A 21,603-nucleotide genomic window follows, 5' to 3' on the forward strand; every position below is an offset into this window, starting at 1 on the left:
ATCATGGCTGATCTGGCCATGGACTCATCTCCACCTACCTGTCTTTTCCCCATAACCCTTAATTCACCTACTATGCAAAAATCTATCTAACCTTGTCTTAAATATATTTACTGAGGTAGCCTTTGCTGCTTCATTGGGCAGAGAATTCCACAGATTCACCACCCTCTGGGAAAAGCAGTTCCTCCTTATTTCCGTCCTAAATTTACTCTTCCGAATCTTGAGGCTATTTCTGAACAGCACAGGAATCCATGATTGCTACCTCACTAGTTTGCTCTCTTCTTGCACAATTTATTTATTTTTATATGGTACTGTATTTTTTTCTATTTTTTAGTCATTTTTATGTATTGCACTGCATTGCTGCGACAACGCAACAAATTTCTCAACAGTTTGTCAGTGGTAATAAACTGATTTGCTGGGAGAGATGATCCACAACATTTTGAGTGAACAAAATTCTCTACATTGCATTCACAAAAGACAATTTTATTTTGAGGTGACAACTTCTGGTTCTATACTCCCCAGTCAGAAAATAATATCCTCACCAACAAACTTGTTAAGCTCCATAAAAATTCTGTGTTTCAATGTGATTTCTTCTCATTCCTGTGCACGTGAGGCCAGCTTTTAGTAAGTGCAGATACTCATTTGTTCTGGATAGTGCAATGTGCTACACCTTTTAATCCTTCCATAAATTGTGGTTATTTAAAGAATTAATTGCTGGAGAAGTCCTCCAGTTGCACTGACAAAGGATATAGTTCTAAAATGTAAAGTAACAACCTAAGTCAGAGTGGCTGCCCTCTTTCCTCAGAGCATGGAGAAAAATGTGAGGCCAACATGTGGTAACCTCTGGCTCCGAATCCCCACTGAGGTAATTGACCTGCATGACTTTCTCTGAAATGACCAAGATGGAACATTTAGCTTCTAGTTACACCTGCCAGACTCCAGGGAGGACTGAGGCCTTTGGATAGCAACAGCTGCAGCCATCAACATCAAACTACCCTGTGACTGCAGTCTGCCAGGTCATATATCCCTCTCCAATGATACATGACCCACTGCCAGCGGCACAGCAATGCTCTTCATTTTGGGGGTGATTTCAAATACCATCGCACTGCGGAGAAACAGCTAGGAATCCGACTGGAAAAGAATCGTAGAGAGCTGCAGACACCGGAGAAAGGGGGTGAGTAATGGAAAACGTCAAGGATCTTGAATGCAGGTTGGGAAGAGCATGTGCTGATGGAAAATGGCGGTCAGGACACTGAAACTTGGATGATGGGAGAAAAGTATGACTGTAGACTGGGAATCCCGTAACAGAAAGAGTTGGACTGGAGTAAATGGCATAGGCACAAAATGGAACGGACTGATAGATGGAGGCTTAGACAGAATGGGACCGAACAGGAACACTAACAATAGGTTCACTCTTTTCTCTAGTGGTAGCACCAACAGCAACACTAAAAACAGTCACCAGTAAAGGGGGTGAGAAAAACTTAGGGATCCTCTGTTGGTAGCCAGTGAAGCCAGTGGGTGAACGTGGAACAAGACAGAGATTGAACACTGGAGAAGCAAATGGGGATGTCAGATTTAAGATCTGTGCCTAAGGGCTTACTGTGCCAGAGGTGATTCCTCATTACTATATGGTTAAGAAACCACTCTATGCAAAAATTCACATCATTATATTTAGTTCTCAGGCCTACCTTCTTAGTGTGGGGCTAAGAGAAAGAAACGGCATTGCTGTCCATGCTAACTCCCAGCCATCACTCTCTGTGACCCCCAACTCTTCCATGTCAATGAAGTCCAGGCCATTGAAACTTTAGTGTGCGTCACTGGACTTTGTTTATAGGATAAGTGGTTGACCAAGGCCATGGATTGATCAAACCAAGTTTGCTTATGCTGGAACATTTGGGTAGTTGACATTGGGTAGCTGAGTCAGAATAAATTATAACAACACATGCTCATAGAAAAAAAGCTGCATTTTTGCAAGATACAATGACCAGATAATTTGTGTGTATGTGAGTGTCAATGTTTGGGCTGGAGATACTGGTGGGGTATATGATGCATTAATCACACAGCTTCTCAGTAAAGTTAGCTGTAGAAATACTCGACTGTGAATACAGGTTGGGTTGAAGAGTGCAAAGCAATATGAGTTTAATGACTCCAAGATTTATTGTAAAATGTTGAGGGTATAAATTGAAAAGACCCTGAAACCAAGTGTAGAAATGTGTCCTTGGCTGCTTGTGCCAAATATTCAGTCCAGTTGTAGCTGCATTTTGTCCTTCACTTTAGAAAGTTAGTTTCACTTACTTTTGAAGTTAGATTTTGGTAAAACCTCAAGACTAATTGTTTTAAACTAGTAATTGAATCACAGAAAAATGATGTCATCAAAGGTCATTGAGACCATTGCCACTGTGACAATTAAAACCTGCTAAACCTACTTTACCTTCAAGGCTAACAAATAATCGCTGCAGCTGCTTACCTCAAAACAAATACTATAAATGCCAGAGGACAATTTATATTGTGTGTTTGAAATGTTAAATCTGACCCATTTTATTTGGTTAAAAATGGTTACAAATAACCATCTAAATTATGTATTTACAATTACTTTACAATGTACATACTGTGTATCCTATTTCACAGGCAAGATCCTTTTTGTCAGGTTTTCAATCAAGTGTTATAGGGTAAGAAGGTAAATTTAAAATGGAAATGCTAAAATATGTAACACAAATGGAAGTTTGTAAGGTGTTAGTCTGGAATATGAGAATGTTTCGGGAAAGTACAAGGGAATCAGTCCACAACCACGTTTTGAGAACAGTGTGAGAACCAGTCTACAGCCTTGAGGGTAGATAATGGTGAAAAACTTATTTGTCTGAAAAAGTACTGGGGTAAAATGTTAGATTTTTGAGGGATCTTGGAGCATCTAAAAAGAGGTGACTTCTTTGTGCAAGGGGAAACCTTCTTTTAGACTGGGTTTGCAACTAGTGCTATGATTTTTTAGATAGAGACAAGAGCATTGAGAAAGGGGTGGGGGAGAGAGAGAGAGACTGGAAAAGCTGTTGGGCATCTGTTGTTCCCTCCAGTTATATATGGTGTGGAGTGGTTTTGTGATTTGTTGCTAAGTATTATTTTGACTCTCTTACTGTTTCATTTTACCTTCTTTCTATATTTTATTCTTTATATATCTCTGATAAAGTAATTAATTATAACCTTTAACAAGTATATTGTGCCTTTTGTTTAAGGATACATCTTACTGCTGAATCAAAAAGAACAAGGGATTAATTTTAAAATATTTTTGTTGCAAGTGTCATTGAGATTTAATTCACCTACCACATAGTAAAGTGACAAGTCCTTGCATTTATTTCATTTAAAATAAAATGTAATTTTCTCAAGAATGTGCCAAAATTCATCTTAAAATAAAATCACAATAATTCAAAGGAATCTTAAAATAATGACAGGAGATTTAAATAGCTAAAGATAAAATTGAGAATGGTTTATGATGGGAAGTGTTTGTGCGAATTCATTCCATCTTGCTTACAAAACTTTAATCATTAAATAACAGAATACATATTTAAGACAAATAAATTAAACAACTAAAGTAAATGGCCATTAAATTAGCTATACTAGCAGTTAATTAATATGCTCTCCTCATAAAAAACTTTTAGGATATTGTTGTGAAAAATTAAACAGATAAGAAAAGTTATTCAATACTAATATGTCATTATAAAATTTTAAAAAAGTTTCTGCAACATAAGTATAAGAGATTCTGCAGTTGCTGGAAATCCAGAGTAACAAACAGAAAATGCTGAAGGAATGCAGCATGATGAAGGGGCTTGGCCTGAAGCATTAACTTTTTATTCCTATCCATAGAGCTGCCTGACTTGCGAGTTCCTCCAACACTTTGTGTGTGTTACTAAAGGTTTCTGCAGGAACTTTTACTATAATCTGCAGCCTGGCTCCACATTTCTCAAATCTGTTCAATGATTTCAATGCAGAAAGCTTTTGGTATAATCTGATTACAAGACACTTTCCTAGAATGTTTGCATTTACTAAGATAGCACTATTGCAATGATATGATAATTGGAAATATGCGATTGTTTCTTCTGCTTCTTTAACGACAAACAGAACCAGATGAGTTGCCAGTCTCCTGGAATAAACTTACTATTATTTATTTGAGGAAGCTGCCAGAAATAGCTTTCATTTACGATCAAGGTTAATAAAGTATGAACTGTAGTGCAGGAACATTTGCTTAAATTTAAAACAGCTGAGTGCCTAGAGATACAATGGCACCTTGTACTCTACCTTTGAAACTCATTTTATTGCAATCACAGAATGGTTATAGCTCAGGAGGAGCCCATGCTGGCTCATCTCATTCCATTCACCAACTTTCCCAGCTCCTGATAAAGTAATTCATGTCCAGCTCCTTTCCCAAATGCTACAACTGAATCTGCATCCACTACTACCCTTGGCATTCATTCCATATCTTAACCATTCACAGCATAAAGCCTTTCCTTGTCTCAATCCCTCTTTTCATTCTTCACCCCACCTTCCCATATCGTGTCTGTTTATGCCCTTCATGATGCATCAAAGTTCAAAGTAAATTTTATTATCAAGGTATATATATGTCACCATATACAACCCTGAGGTTCATTTTCCTGTGGGATCAGACTGCACTTAAAATACTGTGATCAGTTCTGGGCACCTTATCTAAGTGAAAATGTGCTGTCATTGGAGAGGGTCCAGAAGAGGTTCACGAGAGTGAAAGTGTTAATGTATGAGAAATGTATGAGGATAGCTCTGGGCCTTTACTCACTGAAATTTAGAAGAATGAGGGCAGATCTTATTGAAACCTATCAAATATTGAAAAACCTAGGTAGAGTAGATGGGGAGGGGATGTTTCCTAAGAGTGGTGAGTCTACAACCAGAGAGCACAGCCTCAGAATAGAGGGATGTCTATTTAGAACAGAGATGAGTAGGAATTTCTTTAACCAGAGTGGTGAATCTGTGGAATTCATTGCCACAGACGGCTGTGGATACCAAGACATATTTAAGGTGAATGTTGATAGATTTTTAATTAGTGAAAGGTTACCGGGAGAAGGGAGAAGAATGTGTTTGAGAGGGATAATAAATTAGCCATGATGAACTGGCGCAGCAGACTTGATAGGCTGAATGGCCTAATTCTGCTGCTATGATGGTCTTATGATCTAAATACATTTTGCAGGTCTTTTCTGAAACACCTTTCTTCCCCAAGGAGAGAAACCTCTATTATATCCAACCTACCCGCATAAATAAAATCCCTAAATGGAAATGAAAATACACAGATTCTGTTTCTACTTACATAGACTTGCTGAGCGTTTCCAGCATTTTCTATTTTTAATCAAACTCCTTTTAATCCCTGAAATAATTTTTGTAAATCCTCCTGACCCTATTCTTGAACCCCTTCTAGAATTACACATCTAGTTCATATTACATCTTCACTGTCTTCTATCCAAGCATCATATTTCACCTGCCAGCTATCAGCTCAGTTCACCAGGCTGCTGATGTCCGTTTGAAGTCTATCACTGTCCTCTTTACATTCTTCACGGTAGAACGTAAAGCAGTGCAAGACCATAACACCCTTCAGCCCATGATGTTGTGCCTAACTAATTGAACTAGTAATTAGTGCCCTATTGAAAATAATCCCTCCTGCCTCTACAATATCCATATCCCACTATTCTCTGCTTCCACATTTTTGTGTTATCTAAAAATTTGGAAATTCCTTGTTTATTAGCAAATATTACAAATAGTAGAGTCTTAATATGGACCCTAGGGGCACCCTATTCTACATTTCCTGTTCCCTGCCAAGTTTCTACCAATGCTGCTATGGCCTCTTTCATTCCATTTTAAATGTTAACACGTGGATTATGATGCGTTTTATCAAATGACTTTGAGAAGTCCACATACACCAAGCATATTTCATTCAAGGTTAATAAAGTGTGAACTGTAGTGCATATTTCATTTCTGTTAGTTCCTCACAAATATCAGCAAGTTAGAATGTTTTGCCATTAATATTTACCCTTCTTGTTTTCTCTTCACTGTTTTAATGGAGGTCGGGATTGAGGACGTGATTTTAAGTTTAACTCTGTTTGGTTTCAAGTTAGCCCATTGCTTTGCTTTGCTTTTAGTTAGTTGCACGGTGGGTTTTTTTTTGGGGTTTTTTTTTTCTTTTTTTCCATTGATATATATAAAATCTAGTATACTATTATGTTATCTTGGTTTCTTATGCTTAAATTACATTGTTTGTAGTATTTTCTTTTTGGTATTGTTATCTTTTGGAATTTTATTATACTTTAACATTGTATTAATGTTTATATGGCTTACCTTTTTTGTATACTTACTCAATAAAAAGATTTAAAAAGAAAGAAAGAATGTTTTGCCATTAACAATCCTGGTTTTCTCTATAAATTACCCAAGTGACCACTAATTCTGTTTCTTATTATTTTTTTCTAGCAGTTGTTACTCATGAATAGATTTCCTTTTTAATTTCTGTTTTGTCACATCTCTCCTCTTCTAATCCTTCTCTATGTTCTAAAGAATATTTTTGGAATTCTCTTTACACTTGGCACTTATCTTTTCTTATGTCCTTTTCATTTTTTCTGTCCCTTTCAGTTTTTTTCTTCACTTTCCTTTGAAATCTACTTACTTCTCACTGAAGGAGGAGCGTTTGTCGGCTCTTGGACTGTATTCATTAGAGTATAGAAGAATGAGAGGGGATCTCATAGAAACATTTCGAATGTTGAAAGGGTTGGACAGAGTAGATGTGGAAAGTTTGCTTCCCTTGGTGGGTGAGTCCAGGACAAGAGGCCATAGTCTTAGAATTAGAGGGTACCCCGTTAAAACAGAGATGAGGAGAAATTTTTTTAGCCAGAAGGTCGTGGATTTGTGGAATTCGTTGCCACATACAGCTGTGGAGGCCCGATCATTGAGGGTGTTTAAGGAGGAGTTTGACAGGTATCTACTTAGTCAGGGTATCAAGGGATATGGGGAAAAAGCCGGAAATTGGAACTAGATGGGTGAATAGTTTAGCTCATGGGGGAGCTGCGGAGCAGACTCGATGGCTCCTGCTCCTTTGTCTTGTGATCTTGTAAAGTGATCAAGCTGACATCAGCTCATTTTTCTACTGTACTTTCCATATTTTTAGTCACCTAGGGAGCTCATTCTTTAACCTCCCTACCCTTCTCCTTCTGGGAGCACAAATACACTGTAGCCGAAACATCCCATTATTCAATTACAATCTTGTCTGCCAGGCTTTGATTCCAAATTGGCTGGGCCAGATTTATTACTATTACATTGGAAATGGCCCTTCTTTAAATATTCACCTTGGCACAGTCCACATCCTTTTCTGTAGCTATCCTAATCCTTGTGATATGTCGATCACTGTTTCCCACACTTAAATTACTCCTCGAACGTAGAATAGTACAGCACAGTACTATTTGGCAATGCTGCCCTCCTAATTAGGCCAGGAAGTAATAAATTGGATGAACTTCCAAGGCGCAATAAAATGCATCAATGTGGCTAGTGTGCTTTACCACAGCTGACCGGGGATGAATTTCTAGCATGGGAGTCTTCAGTGAGTAGAACGAGGGAAAGAAGGGAAGGGTGTATTGGATAAGTCAAGCCTTAGAGTTGTAATGGCATGGATGGAGAATGGCTGAAGAATTCAATAGAAAGAGAGTAGGTTGACCTATGGAAGTGAAAATAACTTTAAATAATGTCTCGGAGAAGTGGTCCACAGCTCATTTTTGGATCATATATGACACAAACATTTCAACAGCCTGCTTTATTTTCAGATCCAAGACAGAGGGATAGAGGCAATAGCTAGAAATGGAGTTTGTATCAGGGATTGAAGACAAATGTTTTGGTGTTCTGTGTATTTATTTAAATTAAATTAAATATTACCATATATGGTACTGCAAAATTACTGCAAATTTAGGTGATATAGAACACAAAACAAAACGCAAAACCTAACCAATTAGAATTGCTTCAAAACCAACCTACTTCCAAAAGTGAATTAAAAGATAATTAGCTTATTTACAAGAACACATTATAATCACAAAATACAAACTGTAATTGTGCAGCTGGGCACAGGATTGTGAATTGTCTTCTGACTTCATGGAACTCCTTTTTTTTCCCTTAGACCAAATTTTAGTTTCATTGGTGAGAAACAGGACAAATACCAGGGATAATTTTACAAACTCTTGTGTATGATTTTGAGTCTGAGAATGAATTTCCCATGATTTTCATCTCATTAATTACACCAAATAAGAAAATTCACGGATACAGAGGGTTGAGAGGGATAATAAATTAGCCATGATGGAATGCCGGAGAAGACTCAACAGGCCAAACGGCCTAATTCTCCTCCCATGTCTTATGGTCTTATGTATTAAAATTCCTAATAAAAATTTCTAATTGGTTCAGGTAAGTACATTTGTAAAGTTACTCACATTAGAACTTTTCTAGCCACAGAAATTTATTTAGTTACAAACTTTTTACATTTGAAAACATCTGAGGCAATGCTATGAGCCAAACCATTGGTAATTAGACACCAACCTGTGTAGGAGATCCTCATTGCAGTGAGGGGAATGTCAGCCATTGTAAGAGGCTTACACTGCAAGAACTTAAATGCTGTTCCACTCAAGTCTACTTTTGTGAGTTTTTGGAGAACCTTCCGTGAAAATGGACCCGCAACACCCAACACCCCGATTTCATCAGTAACATTACGAATATCAACCTCATAGCCACCTTTAGTTGCTTCTTCTTCTATATATCTACAAACATGAAAATAATAGATGAAGTGAATGGCAAATCTCTACTTTACCTTTGAAAGAAGAAAAAAAAACAAGTAAATGTTTAAAATGCCTGCATGTGGTGGGGGCAGTGGACACCAGTCTTTGGGCTTTTACCAATATGCCAGGCTTTGGTAAGTTTCATCATGAGTTTCTTTTCTCCTGCCCACAGTAGAGACCATTAAATACTTGAACAAAGTATTTTAAATTTCTTGCCTAACAAAGTAGTTTAAATTTCTTGCCTAGTGTGCTCATGTCCTTGAGGGACATTTTTTTTCTTTTTGTTTTGTAATTTATTTTTTATTGAATTTCATCATCAAACAAACATTTCCAGATACTTCAGTATTTCAGATACTGTACATATATATCATATAATCATATTTGTCACAAATCTCCACATAATACTTATCTGAGGTATACATTTATAGAAAGGAGAGGAAAGAAAGAACAATCGAAAGAAGAAAACTGCACATAGTAGGGAGTGATCTTTTTTTTACAACATATTCACTGACTTGTGAGAATAAAATCAGGCCTATGAGGTGTTATGTAGTTAAACCATTTTTTCCAGTATGAATAAAATTGTTCCAACTTATGATTAACAGATGCTGTTATCTTCTCCATCTTGTAAATGTCCATTGTAATTTCCATCCATACATTTAAAGTTGGGCTCTCCTGTGATAACCATTTCCTGGTAAGGGTCTTTTTACCAGCCACCAGCAGTACATTCATTAAATATTTATCTCTTTTCAACCATTCTTGAAGTATATATCCAAAGTATATGGTCTTACTCTCTAAGGGTATTTCACATTTAAAGATGGGACATCTTTTTTTCAATCCATACATTGTAAACATCCCTAATTGCTCTTGAGAACATAGTGAGACAACTTCTTTAATATCAATCTACGATCATCTAATTTAGAGAAAGGTCCTACTGTTCAGCAAAATTATTACCAAGGTACAACATTACCAATATTCATATATGCCACAAATCTAACAGTCTTATAAATTCCAACTGGGAGCAATTTTGACTTTCGGCAATAAAGTATTGGAGGCAAAACTGGATCAGCTCTCCAATCTAGATATACTCTGATGTCTATTCCACTGATTTCTATGGATATTATGTTCTTTACAGTACTGCCAAGTTACTGTATAACTTCCCTACTCTAGGAGAGGGTGCCTTCTGTCTTTGCCCAGGATGACCAATCGGTGACGAGAATCTTATCCTTAAGTGATTGGCTGTTCAGCGTGGCATGGTAAACCAATCTGTTTGAGCTCAATAATAAATGACAATCTGTGCAGTGATGCCCACATTCTGTCAATGAATAAGTAAAACAGACGTTCCTGTGGTCAAGTAAAAAGATAACTGCCTCATCCCAATCAGAAAACTATTCAACTAATCTGCTCTGCAAGACAGTAAATCTGCAGGCACACTGCTCTGTTTTCTTATTTGGAAAGAAATATTCAGACAAAAAAGCTGAAGTGTGGAAGGTAATAAAGGTTTAAATCATTTTCTTTTTAACATACAATATAATCTATTGTTCTTTTTTCAAAAGAGGCAAATGGTTTTGCATCTGCTCCAATGAACTCAACCAAACAAAATGGAGAAAACGAATGAAGTTATAATTTGTTTTAATCAGAGCTCACCTTAAGTCATGGAGCTCTGAGCCTGACCCTGTCACCAGCAGGAACTCCTCTTCTGATAAGTGGCTGATGGTCACTTCTGCATAAACCCGACCTTTTGGGGTAATCATATGACTGATATTTATATAACCCAGCTGAGAGAGAGGAGAATGAATGAAAATGGGTGACTTCTGTTGACTTTATCATTACAATTGTCATTCTCTATCCTTTTCTAGCTATCCTGCTGTTGCCAATGGCTATGGCTCTCCTTTGGACTCCACTTCTATCATAAGATCTTACCAGGGACATGGGTCTAATTCACAAAGATCATTCTGCGAAGCACTGGACAGGGCACACTAGGTTTGTATTCACTAAAATTTAGAAGAATGTCACAGGGCTGGTGAATCTATGTCGCGCCAAGGTGGCATGCACATAAATTTTGTTGGCACACGTTCATTTAAACCCCACCTATAATAAAGTACATAATAATTATCTTTCCTGCCAAATGGAGTAGTGAACAATTGTTTACAACCCAGTAGCAGTGAGATGTTTTCACGGTAAACATCTCATGCTGGCTTGGTACCATGTAGACATTTGTGAGAACGCATGATATTGAATGATGTGTTTCGAAATCATCGCAGATCTGATGTACACGTCAGTATTTGGAGAGCAAACTGTTGGGCCAGTTATTGACCTTGCTCTGTTTATATTTTTCCTTCTGTCCTTCATTAATGAAGCAACCAAAGTCTCACTGAGACTAAAACATGTTTATTTTCGTTCTTGATCTATATGACTATGCATCAAAGCTTATAATTTCATGTTCACTTTTTATGTTAAATATAAGGTACAATAACAATACTATTTAGCATTGTTATTTTTCAATTGCTTTTTAAAACAATTAACATTAATAATTTTTGGACAGGTTTTCTAAAATGCTTCTTTTATTTCTGTTATATTTTTAATAGTAAAACAATGAACACACATAAGTAATCAACAGGACTCATCATTCTTCCTTAAAAAGTCCATAATTATTGTTACAAAATTCATTAATCAATCATAATCTCTGCTTTAATTTACCATGGCATGAAAATCTTTTAGAAGATTATTGCCAATTTGGGCACATGCTCTCAAAGATGTTCATTACCCTGGTCTAGAAGACGGGGTCACAGTGTTAGGTTAGATTTAAGACTGAGAAAGAGCGACTTCTTCTCTCAGTTAGTGCTGAATTAGTGGAAATGGTATCACAGAAAGCAAAGTAGCTGAATATTTTTAAGAAGTATATAAATAAGTTTCTAATTGAAAAATGCATAAAGGGGTAAAGGAAGAGAGTGGGATCATGAGAAGGAACTGTAATCACATTGATTGGTGAGCGGGCCTGAAGGGGCAAGTTGCCTACTTCTGCTCCTATTTTATATGCCTTCTGCATTTTTGGAGCTTATGAGCAAATATTCTCCAAACCAGAAAAGGATGAACACTTACAAGGTGGAGTCATAAAGTGATGCCATAAGGACAGAGCTGGACAACATGATAATTATGAAATTAACGACAATGTTGGAGACATTACCTGGACATCTTAGCTTTGGAATAATAATACTGCACTGGGATAAGAAAAAAAGTGTTGCAGAATTGGACCTTGATGTGCATATAGGTGAATGCATAGGTAATGGAGGAGAAATTGTTTTAAGAGAAACCTGCAGTCATGTGATAAACAGGATGTATTCAAAAACACCACTGGTATTGAGGTTGTGGAGAGAGACAACATGTTTGACTACACAGCTCATGGAGGAAAAATTATAGAGAATGAAAAAGGATACTATGGTTACAAACCTTATCCTTATCACAGGTGGTCTCAGTGCCTTAATGAAGCAGGTATTGAGCAGATTTGCAATGGCCAGCTTCATGATTCCAACAGATTGAGGATAAGTGATGATGGAGATATACTTGCAGGTAGATTTTTATTAGGGGGAAGGGTGAAATCAAAAGCTATGAATTAAGAACCACGAGAAGATTCAAATTGGAAATCCTGTTTTTTTAATTTGGGGGGATTTGGGGGTGAAATTAGCATCATGTTACCACATGAACCTGATAATTTTTCTTTATCATTAATGTCTTATAAAAATTATTTTTATTGGGAAATTATATCGAGACAGGTGTACCATTGTAAAATTGAATATATATATACATAGTGTCAAATCCTATACTATTGCTAACATCTACTAACCTTTGGAATGACATTTGCAAACAAGCGGTCCAACAGCTTGGACGAGTCTTTTCCTTTCATAGAAAATTTGCCAAAAGGTGTAAGGTCAAATACGCCAACATTTTCCATGACCAGCTTACATTCTCGACGGACTGGTTCAAACCAGTTTGTTCGGCGAAAACTAGGTCTAGGAATGGATTAAACAAAGGCACATTAGAAAGTGTTTGTAAGCCATATTTATATTGAACAACTATGGTATTCTCTTCAAAACATTTAACAAAAATAACTTCTAATTATATTGTGCCCTTCTTGAGCTTAGAGCATCCTAAAACATTTTACAATCCTTTCCATGCTTTTGGAGTGTAGTCACTGCTTTAATGGAGGAAAAAGCACAGCCAGTTTACAGGAAACACTCACGAGCATTTTTAGAAGTGCAACACTGCCTCAGTGCTGAAAGATGATACTAGACTTTTTGAAGTGGACTTGAACATAGACTTCTTTTAAATAGTTGTCAAAAGTATGACAGTCCAAATGTTTTCCATTTACACTTTGTAACTTGATGCTTAAGAATCTTTAGGAAAAAGGTCACACTAAAAGAAAGACTTGTATTTCTAAACCATCTTTCACAACCTCTGAACATCGCAAAGAGCTTTACAGCCAATTAGTTACCTTTGAAGTGTACTCAGCATAATAATGGAGGAAATATGGGCCAAACTGAATATAGCAAAATCCTACATGAATATTGCTAGATAATCTGTCTTTAGTAGGTACAAACAATTAAGTTCCCTTCTCCTTCAGTGTTGTGCCTATGGATTTTATATAGCATGTCCAGCTGAGAGGGCAGACTCAGTGGCCACTTTGTTAGGTATACCTGTAGACTGGCTCGTTAATACATACATCAAATCAGCCAATCATACAGCAGCAACTCAATGCATAAAAGCATACAGACATGGTCAAGGGATTCAGTTGTTGTCAGACCATATATCAGAATGGGGAAAAAATGTGATCTAAGTGACTTTGACAGGGACTGCCAGCTGCCAAGTGAAGTAGCAACTCTCATGTACCTGTTTCATTCTTGGTTTACTACGTTTTCCATTTACAAATCTAGGTCTCCTCTACACTAGAAAAAAAAAACAAATGCAGGTTGTGTAACTGCTTTCAGAACATTGGTGTGCCCTGTACAGGGGTGACTCAGAGCACTCTAACACCTGCAACTTTAAGTCTGGGTCCAACTCCCACACTGGAGTCTTGCATTGTTATAATAAGGTTCATATAGGTATCTATCTTTCATCTGGACATAGAACAGCATAGGAACAAGCTTTTGGCTCACAAAGTTATGCCAACCTAATTAAGGCAAGGACAGGTAATTCTTTCTGTGTATGGTCCATTTCCCTCCAATCTCTGCATAATCATTTGTCTACCAAGGAGCCTCTAAAGTGCCTCCATCACCACCCCTGGCAGTGCATGATGCAAATCTCTAGAATCAATAACAGATACTCCAATTTCACATAATCTCTTTCACAATCTGGCCACTTCTGCTGTCAGACATCACACCTCAATAAACATTCCAATTTGTCCTCAGTAATGAATTCCATGTGCTACCAGAACTGCACGAGGAAGAGGACATACACAACGAATGGCAGAAAGTAATGGAGACTGTAAACTCGGCCTGTCAAGAGGTACTAGGTGCCAAAAAGAACCAGCAGGAAGAATAGATCTCATCTGAAATGTTACACAAGGTAAAGAGAGAAGACAGAAGAAAGCAGTCATGAATAACAGCAGGACTAAAGTGGGAAAGGCCACAGCACAGGAGTGGCATGCTCATATAGTAGTGAAGAAGAATGTTAAAGCAGAGAAGCACGGTTATATACACAACTTGGCTGAAGAAGCAGAACAAGCAGTGGGATGTGGCACATAGGGAAGTTGTACGGCAGCACCGAGAAACTGTCCAGCAAGTACAGCAAGCCTGAGACGCCAGTTGAGGACAGGAATGGAAAGGCCATAGCGGGAACATAGCAGCAACTGAACACTTGAAGATCTGCTGAACAGACCCACACCTCTAAACCCACCTGACAGGAAAGGGGGGGTTCCTTGTTAAGATTACTTTGTCAAGAGCAGATCATGTACTGACCAAATAGCCACACTACACATCGTAGTTGAGCAGTCATTTGAGTGGAATTCATCTCTGTACATCATATTTGTTGATGATGAAAAAGCCTTCAACCACCTAGGCAGAGAGAACCTGTAGAGAATCCTGCGGCACTGTGGAGTACTAGGCAAGATGGTCAGACTGATCAGGAATTCATACAAGGGAATGTCCTGCAGAGTCAACCAAGGTGGACAGCTCACCAGCAGCTTTCAGGAGTCAGACAAGAGTGCCTGATGTCCCCTTTCCTGTTCCTTCTCATCATAGACTGGATCATGAAGACATCTACAGCACAGGAAAGGAATGGGATCCAGTGGACTCTTTGGAAACAACTGGATGAGCTGGACTTTGCTGATCATACAGTCGTCCTATCCCATACCCACAAGCCAATGCAGGAAAAAAGTACAGACATGGCAACCACATCAGCACAAGTTGGATTAACATCCACAAAGGGGAAGCTAAGGTCTTCAAGATCAATTCAGTCTACATCAACCCAGTCACTCCCGAGGGAAGTCCATTTAAGGAGGTAGAAGTCTCTGCCTACCTGGGTAGTGTCATTGACAGACAGGGAGGCACCAATGCAGATGTCAAGACAAGGATTGGAATAGCTAAGGCAGCTTTCATCCAGCTCAAGAACATCTGGTCCTAAAAGGAGCTATCACAGCCCACTAAGATCAGGCTATTCAACTCCAGTGTTTAGTCAGCTCTTCTGTATGGGGCGGGGACTTGGAGGACAGCAAAGACTCTCATTAGGAAAGTGCAGACCTTTATTAATAGCCATCTGAGGAAAATCCTCTGGATCTGCTGGCCAAGAGTCATCAGCAACACCGATCTGTGGCAGAGAGCCAACAGCAGGCAACAGAAAAAGAATTAAGGAAAAGAGCACATGGTGATGCAACCTTGAAGCTGACACCAAGTTAATGGGCTACACCTGGGGACAACTCGAAAGACAGGCCCAGGACAGAGGACTCTGGCGAGCAGCTGTCAGCGGCCTATGCCCCAGTAGGGGTGATGGGCTTAACTAACCACTCCACCTTCTCAGCAACTCAAAACTGACTTGTTTCTCTCTTTCCCAGTTATGACAATAGGTTTTTAACCTGGAATCTTACATATACTTCTCTTTCCATGTTTTCTGCCCGACCTACTGAATTTTTCCAACATGCTCTATTATTTCAGATTTCCAGCACCTGCTGCTTTCTTTTACTTTCAATGGCACTGTCAGTACTTCCTTCATAAATGAACACCAGTCTAGGCAGCTCACCTGAATTTTGCACTTTTGTCTCAACCTATAGTTCTGTACTAGCACTTCTAGACATGGACCTGAAAGCACAAGCGTCTGGCGTCGACAAGAATGTTGTGAATTAAAGCAAACACTCAGCAGCCACTTTATTAGGTGCACCTTTATACCTGCTTGTTAATGCTAATATTTAATCAATCATGTGGCAGCAAGTCAATGCATGAAAACATGGTCAAGAGGTTCAGTTGTTGTTTAGACCAAACATCAGAATGAGGAAGAAATGTGATTTAGGTGATTTTAACCGTGGAATGACAGCTGGTGCCAGGTGGAGCGGTTTGAGTATCTCAGAAGCTGCTGATCTCTTGCGATTTTCACGTACTACACTCTCTAAAGTTTACAGAAAATGGTGAGAAAGACAATAAACATCCTGCGAGCAGCAGTTCTGTGGGCAAAAATGCCTTTTTAATGAGAGAGGTCAAAGGAGAATGGCCAGACAGGAAGGCGACAGTAACTCAAATAACCACATGAACGTTACGGCAGTGGAGTGCAGAAAAGCACAATACGTCGAACCTTGATGTGGATCAGCTGCAGCAGCAGAAGCCCCCACAAAGATAAACTCAGTGGCCACTTTACTAGGTACAGGAGGCATATGATAAAGTGCACCTAACAATGATGAAAAACAATTACTAATGTGGACTCATCATCTTTCTTTTTTGCTGCAAGGGATTTTCTGTTGGCAGATGTAACAAGGACAGACCAAGTATTCTACTGATTTCCCAAGAACTCATATTTAACTCGGCTGCAGAAATCATCCTTCTAGTTCTACCCCAAGAACTAGTTCTCCAAACGGAAGGACATTCAGCCTACTTTTTTTTTGAGATGGTCAAACTGTATGTGTGTGTATCTGCATCTGAAGCAACTGCTGAATCAGATTCACCCTGAGATTCTGAGCTCAGACTTCAGTAAGTTCTCTGATGTTGCACTCTTGAGGTCAGGTGACATGTCTGAGATTGAATGAATTACTCAACCCAAACTCCTCTGCAAATTGAGGACCAACAGTGCAAACACGCTCAGATGTGCAGAGAAGTAACGGAAGTATCATAGAAAGCAAGCTTTGACTGCCTAGAAGGTGGAATAGAGAATAAAATGATCCTAAGGTCCTGCTGTTAAATTCAATAAGTTCTATGCTTCCCTGGGGGTAACCAGCATTCAACTTGTACCTCACCCAATGTTTGTGGTCTTCCTTATTCCTTATTTCCTTATTATCTTAGGAACATTACAATACTTACTTAGTATAACTTATTGACAGATTTTCCATTGTGGAAAATATTCTAATTGTTTCTAACACAAGTAATTCAGTCTTAGATTCCAATCAATTACTTGTTGATTCCAAATAATTCAGCTATTCATTGCATTTTTTTTGCATTAGAACAGTGAGTAGTTCAATAAATTTAATAAACAGTAAAATAAAAGTATTAAAAAGAAATCAAGAAGGAAGTTATGCATTAGTGGATAGAGATTTTTCTTGGAACAATTACCTTGGTTCTCTCAATAATCAGTCAATTGTGTGGTACAACTTCCAGGCTTTATAAAGTAATTTGATCCAAGGTTTGTACAATGTAAAATGAGCTTTGCTTAGACAATGATAGGAGACACTATCAATTGACCCGCTGAATTCCTCCAGCATTTTGTGCATGTTTCTTTCAATTATAGAAATGTTTGTTTAAGGAAAGGGAGATTAGATAACATCTTGCTCTTGACTTTAATCCAGCAGCAAATGTACCTGTTTGGACAACCGTTGAGATCAGGGTCATTGCATATGGTAATGTTGAAATCCTGTTGCCACTCACTGCCAAAGTTCATATCAAATATGATGGCCACTCAGACAATTCTATTTTCTGGCAAGAAAATAGCCTTTGGATAGAAGAGAACATTGCAAAAAGAAAAATTCTCTTTCTTGAAATAGCATATTCTAAAGAGAATACATCCATATGAATCCTGAAAAAAATACTTCAGAGCCATTTTAATTTTTATCAAATCCAATCAAGCCCTGAGCGACATGTTCCGCAAATTAATGGTTCCCAGCAGCTCCTGGCACTGCACAGATGCACGCAATCTAGCTGTCATTCCACCGATGGAGCACTGGAAGGCAGCAACGATGGGAGAGGCCAGTCCCCAACTGTGCGCGGACGCCACACTGCACTGCCTCCAGTGTCTCCACTCCCGGACTGCAGCAGCAGGCAAGCCTGTGGCTTGAGGCCTAGTCCTTGTTACAACTGAGGCAATGCAGCTTCCCTGCCACCTGCCTCCTCACCACACAAGGGAAACAGTCCTGTGACATCTTGCATTATCACTGTCCAACAGGGTCTTACGAGAAATGTCCAAGACAATCACCCATGGTTACACTGCATTCCGCCTTTGTACACCAACTCCAATGCCTTTGAGTAGCAGGCAGCTCCTCCAGCCCCAGTCCGGCTCCTCTGACATGCCGGCCGCCCGGCCAGCCGCTCCTTTAATACCCTGGCCAGCTACTCTGATCAATGAGCAGCTCAATGATGGGGTAGATCTGCAGTACCCAAAACTCTTGGAACCCAGTATTGTCTTGCGATCATAAAGAATACATTTAACAAAGAAAAAAAATCTCCCCCGAGAGACCGCTATGTCCAAGCACATCACCATTTTACTGAAAGTTCATCAATTTATCATTAAATAGATAGTAAGGCTCAGCAAATTCAATAGATTATTTCAAGCCTCCCATTCCAACATTGCCTGCTCATTTAACAGAATGTATAACTGCAAACAAGTTACAAGCCCACCTTTCCGATAAACTCATAAAAATCAAAACAGAGTAATATTTCTGAGGAAAATATTTTCTCCTTAGCATTAAACTGGAAGATAACTCAGAGGTAGCAACATCGCAAATATTAACCTTCACTGTTATCTTGGAAAAATCCTTCCAATCAATTTCATGTACAAGGACATGACATTGACAAATTTATAGGCATCAATTCCTAACGAACTAGTAATAACGAACTGTGGTACACTGACATTTATTCCTAACGAATCAGTTTTTTCATCTCCATAAGACAATAAGACATAGGAACAGAATTAGGCCATTCCGCACATGGAGTCTGCTCCACCACTCAATCATAGCCGATTTATTACCCTTGTCAACATTATTTGTTAGCATTCATTTCAAGAGGTCTAGAATACAAGAGCAGGGATGTGATGCTGAGGCTTTATAAGGCACTGGTGAGGCCTCATCTTGAGTATCGTGTAGAGTTTTGGGCCCCTCATCTTAGAAGAGATGTGCTGGCATTGGAGAGGGTCCAGATTAGGTTCATCAGGATGATTCCAGGAATGAAAGGATTGTCATACAAGGAACATTTGATGGCTCTGGATCTGTACTTGCTGGAATACAGAAAGAATGGGGGGGGGGGGATCTCATTGAAACCTTTTGCCTGTTGAATGGCCTAGACAGAGTAGATGTGGAAAGGATGTTTCCCATGGTGGGAGAGTCTAGGACAAGAGAGCACAGCCTCAGGATAGAGGGGCACACTTTCAAAGCTGAGATGTGGAGAAATTTCTTTAGCCAGAGGGTGGTGAATTTGTGGAATTTGTTGCCATGTGCAGCTGTGGAGGCCAGGTCATTGGGTGTACTTAAAGCAGAGATTGATAGGTTCTTGATTGGACATGGCACCAAAGGTTACGGGGAGAAGGTCGGGAAATGGGGTTGAGGAGGAGAAAAAAAAGATCAGCCAAGGTTGAATGGCGAAACAGACTTGATGGGCCAAATGGCCTAATTCTGCTCCTATGTCTTATGGTCTTATTCTCCTGCCTTCTCCCTATAACAGTTGACACCCTCACTAATTAAGAACCAATCAACCTCTGTTTTAAATATACCCAATGACTTGGTCCCTGCAGTCACCTGTGGCAATGAATTCCACAGATTCACTACCCTCTGGCTGAAGAAATTCCCCCTCATCTCTGTTCTAAAGAGACACCCCTCTATTCTGAGGCTGTGCTCTCTGGCCCTAAACTCCCCCACTAATGGAAACATCCTTTCAACATCCACTCTATCTAGGCCTTTCAATATTCAATAGATTCCAATGATTTGCCCACTCATTGTTCTAAACTGCAGTGAGTACAGGCCCAGAGTCTTCAAACACTCCTTATATATCATGATGAGGTTGGGGTTAAATCAGGGGTTGCTGGGTGGGCAGAGGGGCCTATTCCGTACTATACCTCAGTAAATAAATAAATAACTATATTTCCTCATAAACTTATCAAATTAGGCATCAAACTTCAAGACCCCACCAAATATGGCAACTCTAGTATACAGTTACGACCATAGTAATGAGCAAGTTTTTAACCAAAGGAAAACTGAACCAATCAGCAACATCTTCAGTTCACACTATGATTGGAGCTGTGCCAACCAATCACAACCAGGTTGTGATTAGCAGTATTAAAATTAGCCTCAGTGGAAATTGTTCAGAAAGGAAATGTTGGCTTTAGGTTACACTTCCAATTATGGATATTGATAGTAAAACCTGTTCCATAACCAAACAGAAAGTCAAAGCTCACAGAGAAAGTTCTCAGCTTACAAGGCTGGCCATAAGAGAAATACTAATATGATCTATATAATCCAGTCATAGCATTACATTAATGACTTCGAGACCAATGAAGAGTTGGTAAAAAACTGTATATAAAACAAGAAGTGAAATAAAATTCAGATTTCTATCTTACCTGGCTCTCCTAAAGGTGTAAACTAGTTCCACTCAAATGACACCAGTAGCAGGAATTTCACCTGATTTCCTCCAAAGCCAAGGAGCAGTGAGGCCAGTGCAGCATTGCTATTTTTGTCAGCTGAAGTCAGCTACATCTTTACAAACAATCGGACAATTTAAAATGTGTTTCTTTTGGTTTGTCTGGCAAAAATCCACATCTGAGATGTTATTTTAAATTGGAACCTGAGATGCTAACTTTTGCACAAAGCGAATCTAAGCTGACAAACTAAAAGACTGCTACAAAAGACTCAAGAAAATGAGTCTTGAGCTTGGAAAGCACAGATCGATATATCCATGTAGAGCATATAATATTTTGTTGGTAGTTGTATGTACTGGAGATCTAGCCCAAATATTGTCTTCCATCCTTGGTGGTGTCCAAGGATGTGTCACACAAGATTTGTGATCTACACACTTCAAGAGTGGCTGAAGTAATTTTCCACTGTCTTCCTCATGATTTCTACAATTTTTACTTTCTTTTAATTAGTCTGCAGCTGAGGCCTTAGAACCTGAATAACATTTTATGGTAGAGGAGAAGAGACACACATTTGGCATATAAATGGCTGCTGGACTCACCTCCACTCAAGAGAGCCTCAGTATCTACACGCAGTTTTGAGGTCTCTACTTTTTCAGGGACATGTTGAGTAGATTCCAATCACAACTTTTTCAAGTTAGAATTCCATAAGTATGATAAAGATGCTGCCTGACCTACTGGGTTCCTACAGCATTTTGTGTGTGTTTACAAAGCCACCTTTTGGACTTGGCAAACCATTGTTAGAACTATTGAATAACTATTAACTCTTACTTTC

At 38.8% G+C, this 21,603-nt stretch overlaps 1 protein-coding gene across 1 annotated transcript in view; it reads right to left on the minus strand.

Moving 5' to 3' along the window:
* dmgdh (dimethylglycine dehydrogenase) overlaps window positions 1–21,603 on the minus strand; it is a 129,879-nt gene that overhangs the window by 22,945 nt on the left and 85,331 nt on the right. Inside the window, exons 10-12 of the mRNA XM_063049319.1 lie at window positions 12,649–12,814; window positions 10,452–10,582; window positions 8,572–8,789 (exon numbers count right to left, since the gene is read on the minus strand). Coding sequence (XP_062905389.1) covers window positions 8,572–8,789; window positions 10,452–10,582; window positions 12,649–12,814 — 515 coding nt within the window. The remainder of the gene's footprint in view (window positions 1–8,571; window positions 8,790–10,451; window positions 10,583–12,648; window positions 12,815–21,603) is intronic.

Source organism: Mobula hypostoma, chromosome 5 (assembly GCF_963921235.1).
Source record: "Mobula hypostoma chromosome 5, sMobHyp1.1, whole genome shotgun sequence".
NCBI lineage: Eukaryota > Metazoa > Chordata > Chondrichthyes > Myliobatiformes > Myliobatidae > Mobula > Mobula hypostoma.